The sequence below is a fragment of the Marmota flaviventris genome, chromosome 6 (assembly GCF_047511675.1).
Source record: "Marmota flaviventris isolate mMarFla1 chromosome 6, mMarFla1.hap1, whole genome shotgun sequence".
Lineage (NCBI taxonomy): Eukaryota > Metazoa > Chordata > Mammalia > Rodentia > Sciuridae > Marmota > Marmota flaviventris.
The window spans coordinates 65,767,945-65,795,404 of record NC_092503.1 but is presented as its reverse complement, the minus strand read 5'-3'; the positions used below and the strand labels follow the sequence as shown (position 1 = coordinate 65,795,404).

Here is a 27,460-nt window from a genome sequence, read left to right as displayed (position 1 = left end):
GGTATAGCCAGGACCATTATCGGTTTTTAACTGTTTAGGAACACCCACAGTGGCAAAATTTTGTAAGCAATGAGCTATAACATCTTTAGTTTTTTCTCCGGCATGAAGGGAGCCCATCAAAAATCCAGAAGAAGTATCGACTGTAACGTGTAAATGCCGCGTCCGGCCAAGGGAGCCGAGTCCGGCGAGGGACGGCGAGGTTAAAAGACACACAGGACACCAAGGTTCTTCATCCAGGAGTCAATAATAATCTTTATTGCTAACACACCTTTTTTTATACCCCAAGCAGCAGAAGTGGAAAACTACCCAAAAGCAGGAGGGAGGGGGGAGAAATTTAGTTTCCACATCTATTATTGTCAGGTACCGAAACCTCCCTTAACAATAAGTCCATCAGACCAGAAAAGGTCAAGGCATTCCCGTGGGATACATATGTCTCAGACGGATAAGCAGGAACAGAAAAACCGCAAGTTCGCCATGGCCTTGTGAGCTGGCCACACTGGCATGCAGAACAAACTAGTGGAGGTAGGGCTCCAGGGGCCAGGGTGGACCTGCTGCCAACAAGTCCCCCTCTTTTGTTTTTTGCATGCCAGTGGGAATCAAGTAGCCCCTGTCTTAGGTCGTTCACAGCCCTTGCGATGCTTACCCGTCTCTGGGAAGGCCCCGATTCCCTGTCTTAGGTCGCACAGCAAGCGTGAAAGTTGCCCGTCACTGGGTACTACAAGATCAGCTCAAGGTGTTATGACCTATCAAGACATTATTGCGGTGAACGCTTAACCGTCTCCACCTACGGGACCCACGACCGTCACCACCGAATGGCAGATGTGATTGGACCGAGAGATTAGACAGCAAAGATCCTAGTACAGGAAGGCAAAAGGGAGAGGTATGCATAGAGAAAAGATATGGCAGGAGTTCTTCTTTTAAGGAGGACACTCATCTTCGGATCGGTCTGAAGTATATCTCAGAGAGGTGATCATCCATCTTCAAGCGTTGATAGTGAACCTGTATCGGCTTAGAGGCTAAGATATTAATTTGATCCTTAATGAATTGTACTATCTTATTTACAATGCAGGGTCCTATTGCCACTACTAGAAGGAGGCCTAACAATGGCCCCAATAAGGGAAGAAGATAAGGCAAAAATCCATTAAGTCCAGTCCAGAGAGGGTTCTCAAATAATTCCCTTCTCCTTTTTTCTAGGTCTTCTTGGAGTTGTTTAATTTTTGTGCGAACTATGCCAGATTTGTTAGCATAAAAACAGCACCTCTCCCCAAGGGCTAAACAAATTCCTCCTTGATTGGCAGTAAGCAAGTCTAAACCCCGCCTGTTCTGAAGAACTACTTCTGCTAGAGAGTCTATCTGGTCTTGTAAGTCTTTAATGGTTCCCGACAGGGTTTGCACATCATCTATAAGCTGTTGAGATAGGCGGCGGTAAGAATGTATAGCCGTACCCAATCCTGCCGTGCCTGTACCCACAGCAGCGGTTATTCCAAGGCCAACAAGGAGTGGTAAGGCCTGCACAGCTCTCTTGTGTCTTCTAACTAAGATGTCTAGGCTAGGAATGGGTAGGGGTTCATCTCCTGAGATAATCGTGATATCAGGAAGCAGTAATGCCAGAACGCAACCGCCAGTCCAATTTGCTGGGAGCCTAGGAAAAGCTAAATTTCCACCACACATAAAGACTGTACCATTAGGGGGACAAATGGGCGGAGTAGGTGAGGAGTAATTTTTTACTAATGAGCAGTTTCCAAAAGAAGAGATTCCAACATCAACATCATAGGTATTATTTTGCATCATGCCCAGAAGGCATGACATAAAACCACCTAGAGGCTGCACCTTAAAGGGCAGCCCAGATTGACATGTGTTGTCATCATCAATGGTATAATTGATAGGAACCGCCAATGGCATGACTGCACCTGCCGTCATGCAAAGCCAGCAATCACCAGCAAGGGTAGGGTTGGAACTGTTAAGTAAAGAAAAGGTAGTTTCTAGGATATCTAATGTATTGGCATCTAAATCAGGAAGCTGGGATTTGGGCAATATCAAGGGGTGGTATGTAGGCTTAGGAATCTCCGGCTTTAAAAGCTTAATCACCTGAAGGTGTTTGATAGCATCAGTGGGTCCCCCTCCATCAGAGATTCCGATGGGGGCCTGCATGGGCCAACAGGAAGGTTTACCCACGACGCCCTCACATCCCGCCTCCGTTAACCGAGTCGTGATGCCTTCCCCTCCCCGGTCACCAAGAAAAGGAATGTAATTATAAGTGGTCCCCCATTCTCCACGGGTGTTAGTTAGGATGGCCTCAAAATACTGTTTTCCTTGATTATTAACACAAATTGAGGCCGATGTATAACAGGAGATGTGCATTGCTGGGGTGTAATGACAAGTGGCGGGACAGCTTCCAAGAGTCTCGGTCGGATTAGGGACAACAAGTCCGGGCTTATTAACACATACCCATTTTGGTTGCTCAAATCCTCCGATGTTTTGATTGAGTTCAGCCGCCATATAGGCTACTTTAGTCCCACAATCAATGCTCTGGATATAACCAGAGGGGGCCGAGTGCCGGGGCCCTCCCTTACACTCACAAGGGGCTCCAAAAAGATATTCATGAATATTCCCAGGTGGGGGGTCAAGCCCTCCTTCAACCAACCTGTCCAGAAGGAATGCCACAAGTGGGGTCCAGCTCATGAGATGTGTCTTGGCACTCACTTGAAGGGGTGAGAACAACAGTGGCAGGATCAGCCATCTTGGGAACTTCATTTTGTCTTGAATTTTCATTCACTGGTCTGGTGCAGCACTCCGGGATCCAAATGGGCTTCTCAGTTCCTGGGGGAAAAACACATACAGCTCCCCTCACTCTAGCTAAGAGTGGAGCCGGGGGTTGCCACTTTCCAGTGGATAAATCTTTCCACCTTATTTGAGCATCTTGTACAGTGGGAGGGGAAAAATGGCGTTGTGCAGCCGTGCGCCCTCCAGTGTCAGTGAGTAAAAAATTTAAAGTAAATAAGGTTATGCTTAGAAGTGCTTGTGGTCCCTGACAATTCCGGTATATCTCCCCCTCTTTTATTTTTTGTAAATAAGTTTTTAAATGTTGATGGGCTCGTTCCACGATAGCCTGTCCCTGTGGATTATAAGGGATTCCAGTCTTATGATTAATTTCCCATTGGGTGCAAAACCGTTGAACTGCCTGGCTTACATATGCGGGACCATTATCGGTTTTGAGGCATCGTGGGGTGCCCATGGAGGAAAAGGCTTTTAGAAGATGACTGATTACGTCCTTAGCCTTCTCTCCAGTATGTAAGGTGGCAAAAATGAAGCCAGAATATGTGTCAGTGGAAACATGTATAAAGGAGAGCTTACCAAAGCTAGGGAAGTGTGTAACATCAGTTTGCCAGACATCATTAGGTTGTAGTCCTCTTGGATTAACCCCAAGGGAAGGAGAATGAATAAATGGTGCACAGGTTGGACATAATGAGACAATTTGTAAAGCTTGGTCTCGTGAACATCCTGTATGGAAGCGTAAAGACTGTGCATTTAAATGAAATTTGTTATGGAATTGTAAGGCCTTATCATATTCGGTCGTCACACAGGAAAGGCCAACAGCATGAGTAGCAGCGTCTGCTTTTGCGTTGCCCTCTGACAAAGGTCCAGGGAGCCCTGAATGGCTTCGGATGTGGCCAATGTATAAAGGATCTCGTCTAGCCCAAATGAGAAGCTGAACTACCTGTAGTTGTTCTGTGATGGTGGATTGCTTTCCAATATATGATGCTGTTTCTATGACTAGAGCCAGATTGGCTACATACAAGCTGTCAGTATATACATTAAGAGGAATAGAACTATAGACTTTGAGAGCTATGATTAAAGCTTCAACTTCCGCCTTTTGGGCCGACTGACCTGACACAGGTTGTCGGAGAATTTGAGATCCATCAAAAACGACGGCAAATCCATTTTTGGCCCCATCTGTATATACAGTTTGGGCCTTTGGAATAGGTTCCCTTTTCATAATCTTTGGGAAGATAATGGGACACCTTTTAAAGCTCTCCAAAAGTCTATGTTTAGGGAAGTGATTATCAATCTGACCCTTGAAGCTGCACAGGAAAAGACACCAAAGGTCATGTTCTTGTTGTAACTTGTGTATCATATCTTGAGTGTAAGGTTGGATAAGTATGTCAAAAGTTTTTCCAAACAATGCATCACCCAAATATTTAGCCTTCCAAATTAAGTTAATAACTAGCTCATAAAAGGGAGTCAATACCCGGGGGTTAGAAGCCGGCAAGTGGACCCAATAAATGGGACCCGTTTGCCAGAACACTCCTGTGGGAGTAATTTTAGAAGGTAGAACTATAAATGACAAGGGCAGAGAATAATCTATCTGCATAATCTGCATGTCCTGCAGAGCCTCTTCTATTAGCCTCAGTGCTTGTAAGGCTTCTGGTGTAGGTACTCTACACGACGTAGGAGAAGGATCTCCTCGCAAGAGGTCATACAGGGGTTTGAGCTCTCCAGTTGGAATATGAAAGGAAGGGCGCAGCCACTGTATTTCTCCGAGGAATGTCTGCCACTGATGCAAAGTTTTGAGCTGATTTATCTGGAACTGGGGTCTCTGGGGAAAGATTCCTATGTTATTAATGATGTATCCCAAATAATTGTAAGGGTGTTGAAACTGCACCTTTTCAGGTGCTATGACCAGCCCTGCCCCTTTTAGAAGGGATTGGAGGACTTCATAAGATTGAAGAAGTCTTTCTTTCTTGGGCCCTGCCAGTAAGATGTCATCCATATAATGAATGAGGTAGAGCTGTGGGAACTGCTGTCGAAAGGGTCGCAAAACCTCAGCTACAAAATATTGGCACATTGTAGGACTATTAGTCATCCCTTGAGGTAGGACGGTCCATTCATACCGTTGGTAAGGTTCCCTAAAGTTTATGGAAGGCAAGGAAAAAGCGAAACGCTTTCGGTCTCGTGGGTCTAAGGGGATAGAGAAGAAACAATCTTTTAAATCTATAACAATAAGATGCCAATCTTTTGGGATAGCAGTAGGAAAGGGTAGCCCTGGCTGTAAGGGTCCCATGGGTTGCATAGTTTTATTAATAGCCCGTAGGTCCTGAAGAAGTCTCCACTTCCCAGACCCCTTTTGTATAACAAAAATAGGGGTATTCCAAGGGGAGGTAGAGGGCACCACATGTCCTAACTTAAGCTGGTCTTGAACTAATAGGGAAGCGGCCTGTAATTTGTCCTTAGTTAGGGGCCACTGTTCTACCCACACAGGGTCATCTGATAACCAAGTAATGGACAGTGGAGGTGGCCGCACTTCAGTGGCCCCTAGGATAAATTTCCCAGTCCTCTCCGGTCTCTTCCCCGCCGGGTAACCTGTTCTGCTGGATCCACAGGTGATATTCTGCCCTCATGTCTCTTTCCTAGTCCCCTTCCAGGGATCCATCCCATGTCTAGCATTGCATCATTAACAAAGTTATTATTTCCTTTTAAAGTCTGGGTAGTAAGAATAGCCCCCATTTGATGAAGCAAGTCCCTCCCCCAAAGGTTTGTGGGGAGTCCAGTCACCACATAAGGCTGGAAATGGCCACTATGTCCTTCGCCATCTCTCCATTTTAAAAAGGAAGCACTTCTTTTTGGTCGGGTCTGTCCTATCCCCTGTAATATGGCCGAGGGACTCTGGAGGGGCCAGGCAGGTGGCCATTGTTTTTCAGAAATGACAGAGACATCCGCCCCCGTATCTAGTATTCCCTTGAAAGCCTTGTCCTGTATCTCAATGGTCAGGTTGGGACGTGAATCCAAATGAGCTACCCAAAAGGCCTGGGGAGTTCCAGTGGAGCCAAAGCTGCCGTCGCCCCGGGACCCACGGAGGGTGTGCCCAGGAATGGAAGCTAAGGGTAGCAGCAGCAATTGAGCTATACGCTCCCCGGGGGGAAGAATAACAATTCCTTGGGTAGCTTCTACTACTATTTTTATCTCTCCCTGATAATCAGCATCAACAACCCCCGTAAGAATCTTCAAGCCCCACTGAGTTGCGCTACCTCGTCCCAACACTAGTCCCACCGTCCCCTCTGGCAGGGGCCCAAAAACCCCAGTAGGCAGCGTCTGAGGTCCCATTTGGGGAGTTAATACCGCTCGGGAGGTGGAACTGAGGTCCAGTCCTGCGCTTCCTGGTGTTCCCCTGGGGAGTTCCCAGATAGAAAGGGGTTGGTCAGTGGGAGGCGGCGGAGACGCCCACTCCCTGGGGCACTGTTTTGTCCCTGCACTGCCCCGTACACGTTGGCTTCCGGGGCCCGGGGCGGGCCCCTGCTCCCGTTTCCCGACGGTATTGGGTTACCCTGGATGTCAAATTTTGACCTGCACTCACTGCTCCAATGATTTCCTTTATGACATCTAGGACAAATTCCAGGCATCCCTCTGCCAGCACCCTCGCTCCTTTCCGGGCAGTTTCTCTTTATATGTCCCTCTTTTCCACATTTAAAACACCCCTTAGAGCGGGTTCCCCTGTTATCAGCTTTTTGCATTCCAGTCTTAAGGGCAGCAGCCAAAACCTGACCAGTAATATGAGGCCCATCTATATCTTTGCATGCTCGAATCATGTCATCTATACTTTTGGCCCGGGAGGACTTAATAGCATTTTGGCAGTAAGTGTTAGCGTTTTCATATGCCAGTTGTCTAATAAGTGGCATAGCCTGTTCCAGATTAGGGAATATTTTTCCAGCAGCCTGCATTAGGTGGGCTATAAAGTCCGAATAAGGTTCAGAGGGCCCTTGAGAGATCTTGGAAATTTTTGTTTCAGTCTTAGAAATGGGCAGGGCTTTCCAGGCATGGACTGCAGCTGAGGCTATTTGAGCATAAACACCTGGGTCGTAATTAATTTGTTGGCCTATGGTGGCATACTGCCCAGTTCCTGTTAACATTTCAGCATTTCGCCGTTGATGGCCCGCATTTAGGTTAATCTGAGCCAGCTCGCGGCACCTTTCATGATATTCACTTTTCCACAATAAGAAATCCCCTCCAGATAACACAGCCCTGCAAAGTTGCTGCCAATAATTAGGTATTAGTTGACTGGCTGAGAAAGACTCGAAGAGGGTCAATGTGAAAGGGGCATGAGGTCCATAATTAATGACCGCCTCCTTAAGCTGTTTTATGTCCTTGAAGGCTAGGGGGACATGGGCTCTGGCCGGCTGTCCATCAGCATCGGCGTTTTCAATCATTGGAAAAACCTGAGCCGCTCTAGAACCCCAGTGGACCCCCGCCTGTCTAGTAGGGGCGTCCTCATTCCAATCAGGATTATAGGGAGGAGGTGCGGCAACTGAGGGGGCCCTAGGCACCCTCACATTTGCCCTTTTAAGGCGATGTTCTAATTCCTCTATCTCCCTTTCTAATCCCTCCTCTTCCTCAGAGAGAGAACTGAGGTCCTCAGGATCCTTTTTGGGCTTAGAAATCTGGAGGCGTTTCTTACCCCCCGAGCCCGAGTCCTCAAGAGGACCCTCATCCTTTAAGGATTCTACCATTTGCTCCTCCTGCACCTGATTAAGGGCCTGTTCACATTCAGCAAGCTGATCCTTGATCTTTACTTTATCTGTTAATAAAGCATCCTTTACCAACCTCCATAAGGAAAAGGTGGCAACTGGGACACTATCCGAGCCCCGGTCCCTCAATAATTTCTGATGGTCATGCCTCACCAGGTCCCAGTCACTATTATTAAGAAATCCTCCTGTCAGAAACCAAGGACAAGCCTGGGCAATAATTTCAACGAATTCGGTTGCAGTCTTAGTTTTTATTCCTGTTCCTTGTGTATTTAACAGCTCTTTTAGTTCGTTGGCCAGACGAACCTTCGCTGTTGAGTTACCCATGGTACGTACCCTGTCTCTTTAAATTATCTTTAAACCAATCCTCCCCCTTCTTTCTTAGAAGGTGAGCCCCGTCCGCTTACCCCTGCTTTCCGGATCTCGGTGGGAACCTCCAATTGCCGCGTCCGGCCAAGGGAGCCGAGTCCGGCGAGGGACGGCGAGGTTAAAAGACACACAGGACACCAAGGTTCTTCATCCAGGAGTCAATAATAATCTTTATTGCTAACACACCTTTTTTTATACCCCAAGCAGCAGAAGTGGAAAACTACCCAAAAGCAGGAGGGAGGGGGGAGAAATTTAGTTTCCACATCTATTATTGTCAGGTACCGAAACCTCCCTTAACAATAAGTCCATCAGACCAGAAAAGGTCAAGGCATTCCCGTGGGATACATATGTCTCAGACGGATAAGCAGGAACAGAAAAACCGCAAGTTCGCCATGGCCTTGTGAGCTGGCCACACTGGCATGCAGAACAAACTAGTGGAGGTAGGGCTCCAGGGGCCAGGGTGGACCTGCTGCCAACAGTAAATATTTTAATTTTCCAAATTCTGGCAAGTGTGTGACGTCCATCTGCCAAATATGGTTAGGTATCAGTCCTCTAGGATTGACTCCAAGATTAACTTGTGGTAAAAATGTCACACAATTTTGACATTGTTTTATTATATGTCTGGCTTGTTCCTTAGTTATTTTAAAACGCTTTTGTAAAGTATTAGCATTAACATGAAACCTTTTATGAAAATTTGTAGCTTCTTCAAATGTAGAGAAAATATGTATGTCATGTGTAGTTTTATCTGCTAAATCATTGCCTAAACTAAGGGCTCCAGGCAATCCTGTATGTGCCCTAATATGTCCTATGAAGAATGGATCTTTTCTGTCCCAGATTAGACTTTGTATAGTGGAAAACAAAGAGAAAACAGTAGAAGAAGGGGAAATCCTACCAGCATCTTCAAGAGATACTATAGCATTAACTACATACTGACTATCAGAAAATAAATTAAATACAGAATCTTTAAACATCAAAAAAGCTTGTAAAACTGCATTAAGCTCTACCTTTTGAGCTGATTGTTTGGGTACTAAAAATGTAAAAGTTTGATCAGGGGTAACTACTGCTGCTGTACCATTATTTGACCCATCAGTGAAAATATTTGGAGCATTCATGATAGGTGTTTTTCTTGTCATTTTAGGAAAAACTACAGGATGCTTAGACCAAAAAGACAACAAAGGATTAGATGGTAAATGATTATCAAATGAAACATTAGATTTACACATGATTATTGCCCAAGTATTTAACTCATTAGCTAACTCATCAATTTGATCCATAGTATATGGAGTAATAATTTTATTGGGAGAAATTCCAAACACTCCCTTCGCTGCTTTTATTCCTTTGAATATTAATTGTCCTACAGCCTCAGGATACCTAGTAAGAATAGTGTTAGGAGAATAAGATAAATGTATCCATAATAATGGACCTTCTTGCCAAAATACTCCTGTAGGGATATTTTTTGTTGGTAGTACAATAAATAATAAAGGCAAACTTATATCAATTCTATCCAAATGCATATTTTCCATATATGTTTCAATAATTTTTAATGCCTTTCTTGCTTTAGGAGTTAACATGCGGGGTGAATTTGGATCTGATGGACCTTTTAGAATATCAAATAAAGGTCCCAACTCTCCTGTTGGTATACCTAGATAAGGCCTTATCCAATTTATGTCTCCCAATAACTTTTGAAAGTCGTTAAGTGATTTGAGTTGATCTACTCGTATTTGAATTTTTGGTGGACGGACCATGGTTGAGGATAATAGAACTCCTAAATAATTAATTGGAAAATTTAATTGTACTTTATCTATTGCTATCTCTAGATTATAATTTTTTAATAAGTTTGTAAGTGTGGCATAACATTCCAGCAATATGTTTTTATCTTTATGTGCCAATAATACATCATCCATATAGTGAAATATTTGTAGTTCAGGATTTTGATTTCTAAGTGGCTGGATTGCTTTGTTAACATATATTTGGCACATAGTTGGACTGTTAGCCATCCCTTGAGGGAGTACTTTCCATTCATATCTCTGATCAGGACCTCTGAATCCCGTGAGAACTCAAGGGGAACTCAGGCAGCAGGATACGCCCTATTCCCAGCAGGAATAATCTTAAACCTTAAACCTGGAACCTAAACTGGGAACGCCCTAAACAGGATTATCTTAAAACCGGGAACACCCTAATCTGCCTTGGTCCTTGAGCAAGGTCACCTACATTCAATGTCGCTGCAACATGTCAGCAACATGGGGTACGCTGGCAAGGAAATTGTCATACCTACTTGGCTAATGGCTCCCAGCAAATAGTTTTTATACTTTATTGTTTATAGAAAGACAACAACAACAACAAAAAAAAAAAGGTGTCACAAAGTTCATTACAAACACAGGGTTTTTCCCAATATTTTCATTGTGAGGTTGGTCGAATCTGCCAAAGCAGACTCCAGAGATATGGAGGACCAATTTTAATGCAAAAAGAAAATCAAACAATTTAATGGTTAAACATCATGGTGGACTAGAGATGGAAGGAAAATCAAAATGATCACTGGGACTGAATCCACAGAATGGCTGGGCTCTGGTAGAGAAGTTGACAATGGAAATCAAAAAAACTAAAAATAAATCCACATAAAGCTAGTGATGGGTTCACGTTTGTTGAATTGAAAGTCTGAATTTGTTTACACCAAATGTTGAAAGGAGGATTACAAATGAAAAGTCATAATAACAAAATAATCAAAAGTTCTTATAGAGGGCTATCTGGGATTATAGTTCAACTTTGGGAAGTGAAAGATTTAGAACAGTATTTGATCAGGACCAAGAGTCAGCAAGCTTCCTATCCTACATCAAGATCCCAAACATCAAAATGAAAAATTAGCATAAAAAAATTATAAAACTCACTTCTAGAATAGGGAACAGGGCTAAATGGTGACAGCAACAAGATTACTCCTCAAAAACGGATGAAGAAAACAAGAGATAAACATTCCATAGAAAATGGGTATTACTCTCTCCCTAAAATTAATTCACAATACATTTGTGATAGGTAGAATTCTTAAGATGACCTTCAAGATTTTTACCCTCTTTGTAATTCTCTCTCCTTGAGTATAGACAGGTCTGTGAGCATGATAAAGGGTACTCTAGAGATTATTACATTGTATGACAAAGGTGATGGGACTTTTAAGATACAACTAAGATCCTTAATCAATTGGCCTTAAGATTACCCTTGATGATCCTGACCTAATAAGGTGACCTCTTTAAAAGAAATCAGAGATGATTTCTCCTTGTGCTATGAAGAAGAAAACCACCATTAGTTCTTTAGCTGCAAGGAAACAACTTTTACCAAAAACCACTAGAGCTTGAAAGAGAATTTCGGACTTCAGATGAGGCCTTGGCATTGGGTGATACCTTAAATACAGCCTGTAAAACACTGATCTAAGATGTTCCTAGAATTCTAAAACATTAAAAACACACAATAATAAACAGATACTGCTTAATGTCACTGATTTGTGGTAATTTGTTACACAGCAATAAAAAAGAAAATAAAAATTCCAATGCTAGGATAGACAACCAACAAAACTAATAATTAGTATAAGAATTCGTTTCATATGAAATTTATCCCTCAAAAATAACTAAAAAGACTCTGAAATACTGTATAAAACAAGTTTTCAATGAGATGAATGAGAGCATCACTTATATTAAAGGACCAATAAGAAGAAAAGAATGGGGAGTGGCAAATAGAAACAAAATAAGACATGCAAAATATATCATTAAGATATTGGACCCACGACACCAGTCTTCTGTCCCCCAACTGGCTGTGCCAGATCTCCCTCACCCATGCAGACCTCCTGTGCCAGTCCTGTGCCCAGTTCCCCATCTATCAACATGGGGTTCCACTGTCACCTCCATCCAGGATGCTGCAGCCATCATGATAGCCCCCTCTACATGGTAGCCTCCCTTTGGGGACATTAGAAAGGGCCTGGAGGCAGCCACTCACAGCAGCACTGCCCACCACAGTGCTGTACCTCTGAACAGGCTGCCCAATGCCACTGCACAGCCCACCCTTGCTGCCACGTCTCTGAAAGTGGTCACCTCCATCTTGGGATACCTCTGCGCCATCTTGGGTTACCTCCACTACCGACATTGCCTTATGTATTTGGGGCAGCTTCCATCTTAGGACACCACCAAGACCTAGAAGCTCAACATCAAGGTACCCAACAGTCTCTCAACCCCCTCCAGTCACCAATCTGGCCCAACACTTTCTGCTATGTGGCTAGCCCATAGTTTCTAATGCCTGGTCCTGATTTGTCCAATACAAAACAGCTCTGTAATACAGATGCACAGGTCCCTGTGCTCAGCCCTCAGGACCTCCAGAGAGAGAAGTTCCTGATTGGGAAGCAGAAAGGGCAGGGTGAGAGATACACAGTTTAGAGACTAAATTAGAGACCAGGAATTGTGGAATACACAAGTGATGCAAGGGGCTAAGACGAGGCTCCCACATCACATGAGTGGACCTCAAATGAAATTCCTGGGGTACAGTCTTACAATGGGGACCAGAAATTGCTATACCCTGCCTCCAGGATATCTACCTCCCAGAGTAATCCTTCCACCTTAGTAACCTTCACCATCCTGAGGGAGAAGATATCAGCTCCAGACAAACTCACCTACTGGATGGGAAGGAAAACAGGGAAGATATTGAACTCCAACAGAAATAATCATTCAATTTTCCTTAGAGATTTATTTTTTCTTTCTTTTCCTGCCCTCACATTCCCAACATTTGTGAAACCAAATATTTTTCATGCATCAAGCTATTGAGGATTGGGATATCTTGATAGAATATTACAGTTTTTCTGTATACTTGCTTATTTTTAGATTTTTTCTTTTTAATTTTTTTTTACTCTCTCTCTCTCTATTTTCCTCCCTCTTATCTGTCTCCCTGGAGTCTCTTTCTCTCTTTTCTCCTGCTAAGAGCCAACTTCTTTTAATTCTTCTTTCATGCTTCCTATGATCTAATATCTCTATATTCTCAACTCCTACCTCACTAACATCTCCTCCTACACCTCCCCCCTCCCAGCTCTCTCTTTGTCCATCATTAGAAACTGCAGATACATTCACAAACCTACAATTTATGTTGTAGATAATAATCAAATACATGTTTTCTATTTACTGTGAAAAAACTGTAAACGTCTTAATAGGAGCTATTTGGTTTAAGGCTGCATATGGTTTGTATTAGATACTGTTAATATTTATCTCCCCTTAAAGGTGAGGTATTGAAAACCTGCAGCAACACTATAAGTCTAGAGGGTAAGACACAAAAACAATAGGAAAAAACAAGGGAAGAAAGCACTCCAAACAAACCAAGATACTACAATAATAGAATCCATTGGCAGTACAGTAGAAGAATGTCAGAGAAGGAGTTCAGAATGTACATAATTAAAATGATCTGCAAAGTAAAGGATAATATAAGAGAGCAAACACAGGCAGCAAAGGATCACATCAATAAAGAGATAAGAGAGCAAACGCAAGAAGCAAAACATTACTTCAATAAAGAGAGATTCTGGGGGGAAAAAAAGTAAGTCCTTGAAATGAAGGAAAACAAATCAAATTAAAAATTTAATAGAAAGCATCACCAACAGACTGGCTCACTTGGAAGACAGAAACTCAGACAAGGAAAATGAAATACATAATCTTAAAAATATTGAACAGAACTTCCAATAATTATGAGATAACATGAAAAGGGCAAATTTAAAAATTATTGGGATAGAGAAAGGCACAGAAATATAAACCAAAGGGGTGAACAATATATTCAATGAAATAATATCAGAAAATTTCCCAAACCTGAAGACTGAAATGAAAATTCAAATACAAGAGGCTTACAGGACACAAAATTACAACAGATTCACACAAAGTCATATTATAATGAAAATGCCTAGCAAACAAAATGTTTAAAGTAATCATACATCAACAAGTCATAACAATATTAATATATATGCCCCAAACAATGGAGTACCTATATACATCAAACAATCCCTTCTAGATTTCAAGAATCAAATAGACCACAACACAATAATACTAGGTGACTTTAAGACACAATTGTCACCACTGGATAGATGCTCCAACAAAAACTAAATATAGAAACTGTAAAATTCAATAATACAATCAATAATTTATACTTAACAGACATATGTAGAATATTTCATAGATCAATGAGCAAATACACTTTCTTCTTGGTAGCACATGGGTCCTTCTCTACAATAGACCTTATGTTATGACATAAAGCAACTCTTAACAAATACAAAAAATATAGAGAAAATACCCTGCATTCTACAAGATCATAATGGAATGAAATTAGAAATCAATGATAAAATTTTAAAGAACAGAAGCTACTCTAACACCTGAAGATTAAATATTTTTATATTGAATGAACAATGGATAGCAGAGGACACCAGGGAGGAGACAGAAAAATTCTTAGAGGTAAATGAGAACACCAATGTAACATATCAAAATCTCTGGGACACTATGAAGGCAGTGCTAAGAGAAATGTTCATTACATTGAGTTCATTCATTAAAGAATAAAAACCCAACAAATAAGTGACCTGACATTATATCTCAAAGCCCTAGAAAAAGAAATCAAATCAACACCAAAAACAGTAGAAGATATAAAATAATTATAATCAGAGTTGAAATCAATGAAATTGAAACAAAAGAAACTATTGAATAAATTGACAAAATGAAAAGTTGGTTCTTTGAAAAAATAAATAAAATTGATAAACCAGTAGCCATGCCAATGAAGAGAAGGAGAGAGAAAACTCAAATTACTAAAATTTGTGATGAAAAAGGAAATATCATAGTGGACAGTATTAAAATACAGAAGATAATTAGAAATTCTTTTGAAAATTTATACTCCAATAAAATAGAAAATCTTGAAGACATCGACAAATTTCTAGAGTCATATGACCTACCCAAACCAAAGAAGGAGAACACGCACAATTTAAGCAGATAAATTTCAAGCAATGAAATAGAAGACATCATCAAAAGCCTACCAACCAAGAAAAGCCCAGGACCAGATAGATTCTCAGCCAACTTCTACAAGACCTTCAAAGAAGAATTAATAACAATACTCCTCAAATTGAAGCAGAAAATTAGGGAACTCATTCAATGAATGTAGTATCATCCTGATTCCAAAAACAGACAAAGATACATCAGGGAAAAAAAAAAAAAACTTCAGACCAATATCCCTGATGAACATAGACACAAAAATTCTCAGTAAAATTCTGGCAAATTTCATACCAAAACATATTAAAAAGATAGTGTGCCATGATCAAGTGGGGTTCATCCCAGGGATGCAAGTTTGTTTCAATATCATAAATCAATAAATGTAATTCATCATACTAACAGACTTAAAGACAAGAATCATATGATCATCTCAATAGATGCAGAAAAATCATTTGACAAAATACAGCACCCTTTCATGTTCAAAACACTAGAAAAACTAGGGATAGTAGGAACATACCTCAATGTTGTAAAAAGCTATCTATGTTAACCCAAGGCCAACATCATTCTAAATGGGGAAAAATTGAAAGCATTCCCTCTAAAAACTGGAACAAGATAGGGATCCCTTCTTTCACCACTCCTATTCAACATAGTCCTGAATCCCTAGCAAGAGCAATCAGATGAAAGAAATTAAAAGAATACAAATAGGAAAAGAAGAATTCCAGCTATCAATTTTCAGACAACATGATACTAAGATGATCCAAAAAACTCCACCAGAAAACTTCTAGAACTCATAAATAAATTCAGTAAAATAGCAAGACATAAAATCAACACCCATAAATCAAATGTATTTCTGTACATCAGTGACAAATCCTCTAAAATAGAAATTAGGAAAACTACCCCAATCACAATAGCTTCAAAACAAATAATAAAATACTTGGGAATCAATCTAACAAGAGAGGTGAAAGACCTCAACAATGAAAACTACAGTACACTAAAGAAAGAAATTGAAGAAGAAGACCTTAGAAGATGGAAAGGTCTCCCTTGTTCATAGATAGGCAGAATTAATATTGTCAAAATGGACTTAGTACCAAAAGTGTGATACAGATTTAGTACAATTCCAATTAAAATCCCATTGACATTCTCATAGAACTTGAAAAAGAAATATAAAATTCATTTGGAAAAATTAAAAAATCCAGAATATCCAAAGCAATCCTTAGGAAAAAAAAAAAAAAACACTGAATTAGGTGGCATCAACACTAGACCTTAAACTATACTACAGAGCTATAGTCACAAAAACAACGTGGTATTGGCACCAAAATAGACCTGTAAACCAATGATACAGAATAGAGAACACAGTGACAAACCCACATAAATGCAGTTATCTCATTCTAGAAAAAGGCACCAAAAACACACATTGGAAAAGACAGCCTATTCAACAAATGGTACTAGGAAAACTGGAAATCCATATGTAGCAAAATTAAACATCTATCTATCACCCTGCTCAAAAATCAACTGAAAGTGAATTAGAGACTCAGCCCTATGCCTAATAGAAGAAAAAGTAGGCCCAAATCTTCATCATGTCAGATTAGACCCCAACTTCCTTAAGAAGACTCCTAAAGCACAAAAATGAAATCAAGAATCACTAAATGGGATGGATTCAGACTAAAACACTTCTTCTCAGCAAAGAAAATAATCAATAACATGATGAGAAACCTACATAGTAGTAGAAAATCTTTACCACACACATATCATATTGAGCATTAATCTCTAGGTTGTATAAAGAACTCAACAAAACAAAACAAAACAAAAACAACTAACCCCATCAATAAATGGGCTAAGGAACTGAGCAGACACTTCACAAAAGAATGTATACAATCTATCAACAAATATATGAAAAAATGTTCAATATCTCTAAGCAATTAGAGAAATGCAAGTCAAAACTACTCTAAGATTTCATCTCACTCCAGTCAGAATGGCAATTATCAAGAATATAAACAACAATAAATGTTGGCAGGATATGGAGAAAAAGCTACACTCATACATTGCTGGTGGGACTGCCAATTGGTGCAAACACTTTGGAAAACAGTATAGAGATTCCTTTTGTTCTTAGATAGGCAGAATTAATATTGTCAAAATGGACTTAGAACCAATGGAATTGGAATTCCCATTTGACCCAGATATCCCACTTCTAGGTCTATACCCAAAGGACTTAAAATCAGCATACTACAGTGATACATCCAGATCAATTTTATAGCAGCTCAATTCACAATAAATAAACTGTGGAACCTATCTAGATACCTTTCAATTTAGATGAATTAATTTTTAAAAACTGTGGTATATATACACAATGGAATATTACTCAGCCCTAAAGGAAAATGAAATTATGGCATTCACAGGTAAATGGATGGAGCTGAAGAATATCATGCTAAGAGAAGTAAGCTAATACCCCCCACAAAAACAAAACAAAACAAAAACAACGTCCAAATGTTTTCTCTGATAAGTGGATGCTAATCCATAATGGGGGGTTGGTAAGGGGAGAATGGAGGAACTTTGGATTGAGCAGAGGGGAGTGAGGGGAGGGGAGGTGGTAATGGGGTGGGAAAATGAAATGAGACTGATGTTATTACCCCATGTATGCATATGATTGCATGAATGGTGTGACTCTACACTGTGTACAATCAGGAAATGAAAAGTTGTGTTCCATTTGTGTACAATGCATTGAAATGCATTCTTCTGTGATGTATAACTAATTAGAACAAATTTTTTAAAAAGCTATTGGAAGCATGAAATTGTAGTAAAAATGTAATATGAGGGATTACACTGAGTACTACAGTGTACTCAGTCAAAAGGAGAATAAGTAGGTTGACAGAACTGAGAAAATTCACTAGAATACACAGCATAATCACAAGTTTTATAGCTGATTATGATGATACAACTATAATCCAGGATCCTCAGGAGCCTGACACAGGAAGATCACAAGTTTAAAACAAGCATGATAATTTAGTAAGATCAAGTATCAAAATAAAAACTTAATGGTCTAGGAATGTATCTCTGTGGCACAGCATTTGATACTCAGTCCTAAGTATCAAAACAACTTTTTTAAAAACATGAAAGAAATTAAGAGAAAATATGTAAGTTGATAACAGGAGGTTATAGAATCTTTAAACAATATTCCTAATGTGGTAAGGAATATTTAACAAATAGTTAAAGCATAACAAAGTCCTATTGTAATCAGGAAGGATAAATTAATGGTCTATAGATCACATCCAAAACAATGTAAACATTAATCTTAAACCATAAGAATAATATATTTATTGTAACATGGCAGAGTATATAAACAGAAAAATTTCTAAATACAAAACAGCTATAAGGGCTGAGGTTGTGGCTCAGCAGTAGAGCGTTTGCCTAGCACGTGCGAAGCCCTAGGTTCCATCCTCAGCACATAAAAATAAATAAATAAAATAAAGGTATTGTATCCAATTACAACTTAAAAAAATAAATATATACATAAAAAAATCATTCTTCTAAAAAATAGCTATAAATGCTGGATTTCATATATGGGCCCTTAGTGGCCTACAGACATGAGGATACCAGTTCCTGGCCTACTAAAGAAGGACTAATAGGCAGAAAATGCTAGAATGAAACAACCATATGCATTCTGCTTAGCTACCTCTAGTCATTCCTCTTGGTAACCATGAGAACATCTCTTTCACCAAAGTATTAGGAAATCAACTCGTGTGGTTGTTGTTCTCTATAGGGCAGAGATGATGGTCATAGCAGATGCCATCATAAAACTAGGCTCCCTGGCTGCATTTACAAATGGATAGAGACCAGGTGGCAGTGTTAATCATCAGAGGCAAGCTGTGTGCAATTAACATAATAAGACAATGGGGTAGAGCTATAACCAAAGTATTTTAACCTAAAGGGATCTCTGGTGGTGGGTAATTGAGTATGAAAATGCCTAGGAATAAAATAAATGGGCCACTATTAAAACACTGCTTGATGTGTGTAAGTAAATATATTCTAGTTCTAGCAACAAAATCTAATGTAAGTCACTGTCATAGGAATGTAAGATCATTATCCAGCTCCCAAATTTAAGCTAGTTTTTAGACCCAAAGTTCTCTGATTGGAGATCTTGAGGAATGTCCTGAACAGAGCCACAAATGGTTACTAAAACTCTTCCGCCTAGCCTTCCCCATAGGAACAAATAGCCATGTCCCAGGGTCACTGTGCATTGAGCAAAGGGACAAGCTTAGACATCCAAAAGTTAAAAGATACTATTCTAAATTGATGCTTAACCCCCAGAGACCTGAAATTCCACCCTGATTGAGCAATCAGAGAGGCTTATGGAGAACAAGTGATAAGTCTTGGCTGTAGTCCATTTGATAGTGGATCCACTGAAACTGTATAACTATTCTGTGGTTAGTTCCCTCTGTGGTTATTTCCCTCAGAAATTGGGTGAGTATGCACCAGTTCTGTAGCTCATGGTGTAAGGACTCAGGATAAGAAACTGCATTTGCTCACTTCTCCCATGGAAAGCAGCACTGCATCCCTGGGTATTACAGAGATTTGTGCCACCATCAACAATGTGAAAGATGTAGAGTCTATGACTTCTGCCATATCCTCATCTGACTCCACTATTTAGCTGGTACAAAAGCTATATGTATGTTCAGGGATATTTATGCATTATCATAAACCTAATCGGGTTGTAACACCAATTGCTGCTGCTAGTCCTTATGTGGTATCATCACTGAAGCAAATCATTGCATCCCTTGGCACCTTTTATGCAGTCATTGACCCAGCAAACATTGTCTGTTCTATCTGGGATAATCAAGAAAGCCTTCACTCTTAACTCAGAGCTATGTCAGCTCTCCAGCTCTCAGTCTTAATATATCCTGGAGGAATCTTGTTTATCTTTATATTCCACAGGGCATCATGCTGGTTCATTATACTGATAGCAATATGCTAATTAAACCTGGTGATTAGGAAGTAGCAAAAGTAGATGCTTTCAAAAAGTATATACATGCCAGAGGGAGGTGAGATAAATCCCATAAAAATCCAGAGAACTGCCACATAGATGAAGGCTCTGGATGAGTGGTGATCTGCACCAGGTCAGGATAGTCCCTCTAAAGTGAGAGGAAATTTGGCTGTACTTGATGCTCCTGCCATTTAAAAAGGGGGCATAAGTGCTTGCTAGAACTTTTTAGATTTTAGAGAGAACATATACCATATTGGAGTATATATAACCATTTTATCCATCTAAAGTTGATATGTAAAGTGGGTCCCAGAGTAAGAATATATTCAATCCTGGTGCAAGCTGTGCTGAGAGTGTCTTTTCCATCTAGGCTAGATTAGATGATACTTGAAGTCATTGGATATACATGAGGCTTTAAAGAAAAAGAATCGCAAGACAGACTTCTAGAATTTGAGGGTAACATGGAATCTTCTTTCAAAAACTATCCTTAAGTTGAAATAGAGATTTCAGTTTGGAAGTTGGTCTGGCAGAACAGGGCTATTTACTGTGAATTAAGCCTTATGTGATTTGTCCAATTATTAAGTTCAACATGTGCATTCCATTTAAGTCATTCTACATTTTGGTTGAAATAGTATAATAAAGGGCAAGATCAAGATGATCTGACAGAATAACTAAATCACCTAAGCCAGTGAATCAGACACATGGACTCTATCCTTATGCCTTAACATCACATCCTCACCTACACCTATGGAGTCGTAATCAGTTATTTGAATGAGGTCAATACAGGAAGAAAAGGAAGATACCCTTCTTTAGGGGTAAGTCTACCCCTAAAAAATGTATTCTGCCACCAGCCAAGGAGATAACAATATGATTTAACAAGTAATATAGTCCTACTAAGGGATGTCACTGAAAGATACCAGTGAAGGGAAATCTTACTGAGGTGAACTTCAGGGGATAGTTTATACTCCATTATCTCTAAAAGGAGAAAGAGGTTCAAACCTAAAGTTATTATCTGTTAGTGGCTAAGAGTTGACTGGTGGGTCAAGGACTATTAGAAATATGAAGATTAGTAGCAACAAGAAAAGGGATGTGGTGGGTATGAAACATTTTGGCTTGTCTCCCCTTCTGTGAGAAGCATAAATGACTGAAGTTTCAAGCTATTGCTTTTCTGGATTCACCTCCACATCCAGCCAAGGCCACACTTTCCATGGGCTCAACTGAATCAATGACTTAACACAGCAGCTTCTGCATACCCATTCCTGCAGACACAAGGTTTATTAACAGAGCACAGAGTGGCTGGAAGAAGTAGGTCACTGAGGGCATGCTTTGGGGGTTTATATTTTGTTCCCAGTGAGCAGAGGTCTCCCTCTGCTTCCTGGCTGTCATGAACTGAGAGCTTTCCTCTGTCATACCCTTTAGTCATGGTATTCTGCTCACAGCAAGCCCAAGGCATTGGAGTTGTCCATCTATGGACTGAAACTCTGAAACCATGAGCCAAAATAATCTAAATAATCTTCCCCTTCTTTAAGTTGTTCTTCTCAAGATTTTTGGTCACAGCAATGAACTAAATGACTAAAAATGAACTAAATGACTAAAACAAGATTATCTTGGATTAGCTGACTGGGTCTTAAGTACTACCACAAGTGCCCTTATAAAAAAAAGAGAGGCAAAAGGAGATATCACATAAATATGGACAGGAGAAAGGATATGTGAAGACTAACAGAGAGAGGAGAGAGAGAGAGAGAGAGAGAGAGAGAGAGAGAGATTTGAAAATTTTACTGATGTCAGGCAAAATAAGTAGCCACTGGAAGCTGAAAGAGGTAGGAACAGATTCTCCCATAGGACATTCAAAGGGAATTCTGCTCTTCTAACACCTTTATTTTGTCCAGTGAAATTGATGTCAGAGCTTCTTCTGGCCTCCAAAACTGTAAGAAAATAAATGCGTGTTGTTTGAAACTACTAAATTTGTGATAATATGTTAGAACAGTCATAGAAAACTAATATCCATGTCTAATTATGTCTTAGTGCCTGCTTCTTGAGAATCTAAACTAACATAAATGGTATCACAATGGTCCAAGAAAAGAAGCAACAAGATGAGGTCTGGGGCATTGTTTTACGAGGGATCTGAGTGGTATATGGGGTTCACAGAGTCCCTGACATAAGGAAACCTAGTTGCTAAAGGTGGTGACTTGGGAAGGAATTTGGAAGATAGGAAACAATGCCACCAAGGACAGCGGAGTCAGCATGTCATTGCTAAGTTGTACTGGTAACTACTAAGAAGTAAGAAGAAAATGAGGTGGTTAAGAGTAATGGCTATGTGAGAGATAGCAGACTGTTTAGTCACAAAATGGAAGAGAAGACATTAGTGAATAGTAGAATGAAAGCCTGAAAGTTAAAAGTCACAGAACTCCACTAATGATTAAACCGTCGAGGAAGGTCTGTTGCTCTAAGGTCAAGGCCCTGCATGGAAAACTGAAACATGAGTCCTTCTGTTAGAGATGCTGCAGAGGCATCTCCATGCAGAGCAATAGGTAGCCCTCTTGAGAGCTGTCCACAACTTTCTCTTCTGGCTGGCAGCCTGATAACTAGGACTAAATCCCAGCATAACTTGCATGGGACATGTTGAGCCAGTTAGTGGAGGAAATACTCTATATACAAAAGGACCACAACATTTCCTGTCGTATATCAGTGGGAGCCAGTAGAGTACCTCTGTATTGAATTCAAAGAGGCTTGATCAAGAGGACTGTAATTTAAGACTGAATAAACAAGGACTTATTCACTCTTATTCACTTGGGGCACTTTCTCAAGGCATGGGTTCTAACAACTTTGTAGGAAATGCAGAGAGTGCATATATGTTCTGATTTGAATGTAGGGTGTCCCCCAAATGCTCATGTGTGAGACAATGCAAGAAGGTTTAGAGGAAAAATTATTGGGTTATGAAGGTCTTAACCCAATGGGAATAATTGAGTGGTAGATGGATAGGGTGTGGCTAGAGAAGCTGCAGCATTGTGGGCGTGACTTTGAGGTATATATTTTGTATCTGGTGATTGGAGCCATTTGCTCTGCTTTTTGATCATCATTTGAGCTGCTTCCCTCCATTATACCCTTCTGCCATGATGTCCTGCCTCACCTTGAGCCCCAAAGAATGGCGCCTGCTGTCTAAGAATTGAGACCTCTGAAATCATGAGCCCCTGAATAAAATTTTCCTCCTCTACAGCTGTTCTGATTGGATCCTTCTGTCACAGCAGAGAAAAAGCTGACTAAAACAGTATACTTGTCACCTCAGTGGCTTCTTGAAGTCTGAGGAAAGTGCTTGGCTCATTCTGAGCAAGGTAGAAATGTTTGAGTTGCCTAACAGGTGGTAAAGGAAAGAATAGAGAAACTGAGAGAAATAGGCATGCTGGAGTAGATATAATACTTACATACCATCAGAATGCCAACCAGAGGATTATGTTCCTCTGAAAGAATCAGACACAGAGTAACATATCATTCAGCAAGTTCATCAAGACTGCTCTGGGGTGAGAGGCACCAGCACCATTAAGAAATTCTATGATGCCCTTTGGAGACTAAGGCTGCCCATGGGAAAGGTGGCCATAGAGCTGGGTTCATTAATATTTATAGAGATGAAATAAAATAAGAGATGAAAGTTCAAGTGGAAGTGCTTAGCTACCAGAAGCCAGAAGGCCACATTATCCTAATAATTGCCAAGAAAGGTGACCCAGAGGCTTTCATGGCCAAGGAGTGGTTAATAGACTTTGCCATCTCTACAGAGAAAACAGACATGCAACCAACAATGGCAACTGCCTAAGGTACAACCAGACAAAAAGCAGGAAACTAAGGGAGTCACCTTGAGAGAAAGTCACAAACCCACTCAATCCTCCAATTTGATCCAGTTTTCAGATCCAGAACACATAAACTCAAGAGATGGATTAGATTAGTCAGTTTGACATTAAAGACTCTAAGATACAGACAAGATACCCATCTTTCCAAGATTACAAGGAACAAATTACATGCTTTTAAAATTTATAACAGAATGTAATATGCAAAGAAACTCAATATGAAGAAATTAGTAAACTAGGTAAATATAAAAATGTGCAAAATACAAGTGATTAATAAGTACATGAAAAATTATTAAATAAATGTACATTAGCTCTATCATACTAAATTGATTAATAGGTATTTAAAACAAATATATACTAAATAGAAAATTCAGGGGTATATAAACTGGTACAATATTCTAGAGGTTATTTTCACTATATTTGTAAAACACCTAAAATTGAGGGATTCCTGAACCTATAAATTACACACTTGGAAATTTATTATCCACAAATCCTCAGACATGTGTATAAGGGTTTATGTTAATGTTTTAAAAAAGGATTGGTAAAAAACATGATATTATTAGAAAATAATAAAAAGTAATTTAAATCATATTAAATTAATGACATGAAAATTTTCACAAAACATTATTAGGTATGAGATGGTGGATTAAAAATAATTTTTTATATTGGTGTGCTATAGTTTTATTCCAAAAATAAGTAAAAAATTAATAGGATTTATAAAATTGTAGGGGTGGGGAAGAAAGGGTACTAGAAATGCAAGATAAATTATAGCAGTACTCTTGCTTTCCAATGAATATACTGAAACCCAAGAATGATATGTCAAAGTAGAATTAAAATAGACTGTAGAGAGTAATCTTACATGGGAAAACGTGTGTGTGTGTGTGTGTGTGTGTGCATGTGCATGCATGTGTGTTAAAGAATCATAAAGTCTACACCAACATGTTACTGGTACTTATATTTGCTTAGTGTGATTATGCACAAATAATTATTTAATCTACAATGATACCATGGTTTATTTGCTTCACTTTATTACACATTGTAGGCATTGTATCTTTTCAAATTGAAGGCTTGTGGCAGCTCTGCTTCAAGACAATCTATCAGTGCCAGTTCTCCATCAGCATGTGCTCACTTTCTATCTCCTGTGTTATATTTCAGTGATTCTTGCAGCATTTAAAAGCTTTTTCATTATGAATATATCTCTTGTAGTGATCTGTGATCAGTGATCTTCAATGTTACAATTATCTTTTTTTTTTTTTTGATGCCACAAACCACACCCTAATAAGATGACTCAGGACATCAATAAATGTGTGTATTCTGTGCTCACTCCATTCACTGGCCATGCCCCTGGCTCTCTTTCTCCCTATTTCCTGAGACACAACAATATTAAAATAAGGCCAATTGATAACCCTAAAACAGCCTCTAAGTGTTCAAGTGAAATAAAGAGTAGCATATCTCTTACTTTAAATCAAAAGCTAGAAATGAACAAGCTTAGTGAAGAAGCATATAGAAAGCAGAGACAGGCAGACAGCTAGGTCCCTTGCACTAAACAGTCAAGTTGTGAATGCAGATGAAAAGTTTTTGAAGGAAATTAAAAATGTTTCTCCAGTGAACACACAAAAGATAAGAAAATAAAGCACGCTTATTGCTGATGTGGAGAAAGTTTTAGTGAGTTCCTGGACAGAAGATTAAACCATTCACAATATTCCTTTAAGCTAAAGTCTAATCCAGAGCAAGGTTCTAACTGACTTCAATTCTATGAAGGCTGATAGAGGTGGAATCTACAGGAGAAGAGACTGAAGCTAGCGGGGTTGGTTCATGAGGTTTAAAGAAAGAAGCAATTTTCTTTCTTTGAAAGGGCCTTAAAGGGCAAGGTAAAGCAGCAAGTGCTATGTAGAAGCTATAGCAGGTTATCCAGAAAATCTAACTAAAATGATTGATGAAGTGGCCACACTAAATAGCAGATGTTCAATGTAGGTGAAACACCTTCTTCCTTATACTGTGCAAAGAGGACATCCAGGACTTTTATGATTAGAAAGGAAAAGTCAATGCCTGACTTCAAAGCTTCAAAGGACAGTATGAATCTCTCATCAAGGACTAATGTAGCTGGTCACTTGAAGCCAATGCTTATGTACCATTCCAAACATCCTAAGATCTTTAAGAATTATACTAAATCTATTCTGCCTGTGCTCTGTGAGACAAAAAAGATTGTATGATAGCACATCTGTTTCCAACATGGTTTATTGGATATTTTAAACCCACTATTAAAAACTACTGGTCAAACAAAAAAGATTCCTTTCAAAATATTACTGCTCAGTGACATTGTGCCTGAGCTCTGATGAAGATGTAAAATGAGACTAATATTTTTTATGCCTATTAACACAATTCTGAAGTCCATAAATCAAGAAGCAAATTAGGGCTGGGGATATAACTCATTTGGTAGAGTGCTTGCCATGAACAAGGCCCTGGGTTCAATGCCCAGTATCACCAATAAATAAATAAATAAGAAAAAGCAAATCAACTTTCAAGTTTTATTATTTAAAAAATACATTTCATAAGGCTATAGTTGCCATCCACTGTGATTACTCTGTTGGATCAGGGAAAAGTAAATCAAAACCCTCTGAAAAGGACTCACCATTCAAAACGTCATTAACAACATTTGTAATTCATGGGAGGAGGTCAAAATGTCAACATCAACAGGAGTTTGGAAGAAGTTATTTGAACCATGATGGATGATTTTGAGGAGTTTCAAATTTCAATGGAGGAAGTTATTTCAACTGTAGTGGAAATAGCAAGAGAACTACAGTTAGAAGTAGAGCCTGAAAATGTGACTGAATTTCTGGCATCTTATGATAATTTTTTAATGGATGAAGAACTGCTTCTTACAGAAGAGCAAAGAGAGTAGTTTCTTGAGATGGAATCTACTCCTGGTGAAAATGCTATGAACATTGCTTAAATGACACAAAGGATTTAGAATAATACCTTAAATTAATTTATAAATCAGTGGTATGGTTTGAGAGATTGCTCCAAATGTGAAAGAACTTCTATTGTCTGCAAAGTGCTGTCAAACAGCATGGCATGCTACAAAGAAGTCTCTTCTGTAAGGAAGAGTAAATCAATATGGCAAACTTGATTGTTGTTTAATTTTAAGAAACTGCTAGAGCTACCTCATACTTCAGCAACTGCCATACTGATCAGTCAGCAGCCATCAACATAAAAGCAAGATCTTCACCAGCAGAAAGATTAAGGCTCAATGAAGGCCCAGATGATTCTTAGTGTTTGGGGGCAATAAAGTATTTTTAAATTAAGGAATGTCGGTATTTACATTATTTTTTAGACATAATGCTGTTTCACACTTATTAGACTACAGTATAGTGTAAACATAACTTTTATATACTCTGGGGAAATAAAAAAAAACTTGTGGCTCACTTTATTATGATATTCACGCTATTGCAGTGGTTTAGAACAAACCCATAAAATCTCCAAGATGTGTTTATTTTAAAATTTTCTCTATTTTCATTGTGTTTACAATAAACTTGTGTAAACAATGACAAAAATAATTCTTCCTGTTCTAAAATCTCAAGATCTGCCTGCATGTACCTGATGGATTCCAAGCAGGCATTAATTAGCATTTACACAAATTCCTTAAGCTCAAAATTAACTTGGTCATGATGCAACTCAGTTTTTTTTAAGATCTCAAACAATAATCCCATTGCATAAGTGTGGTACTAGCAAGTAAGGTACTGAAGCCACATGAGAAAAACTGATTATTGTAATCAATGAAAC

General features: G+C 39.4%; 1 protein-coding gene across 1 annotated transcript; it reads right to left on the bottom strand.

The window, feature by feature from the left end:
- Positions 1–240: 240 nt before the first annotated feature.
- Positions 241–2,669, bottom strand: LOC139706224 (syncytin-1-like). Its single transcript, XM_071613902.1, has one exon. The coding sequence runs from the start codon at positions 2,497–2,499 to the stop codon at positions 931–933; it is 1,569 nt and encodes a 522-aa protein (XP_071470003.1). The 5' UTR covers positions 2,500–2,669; the 3' UTR covers positions 241–930.
- Positions 2,670–27,460: the final 24,791 nt, after the last annotated feature.

Bases quoted from the DNA above. Each gene is read 5' to 3' on its own strand.
- LOC139706224 (XM_071613902.1), bottom strand. From the start codon at position 2,499: ATGGCGGCTGAACTCAATCAAAACATCGGAGGATTTGAGCAACCAAAA.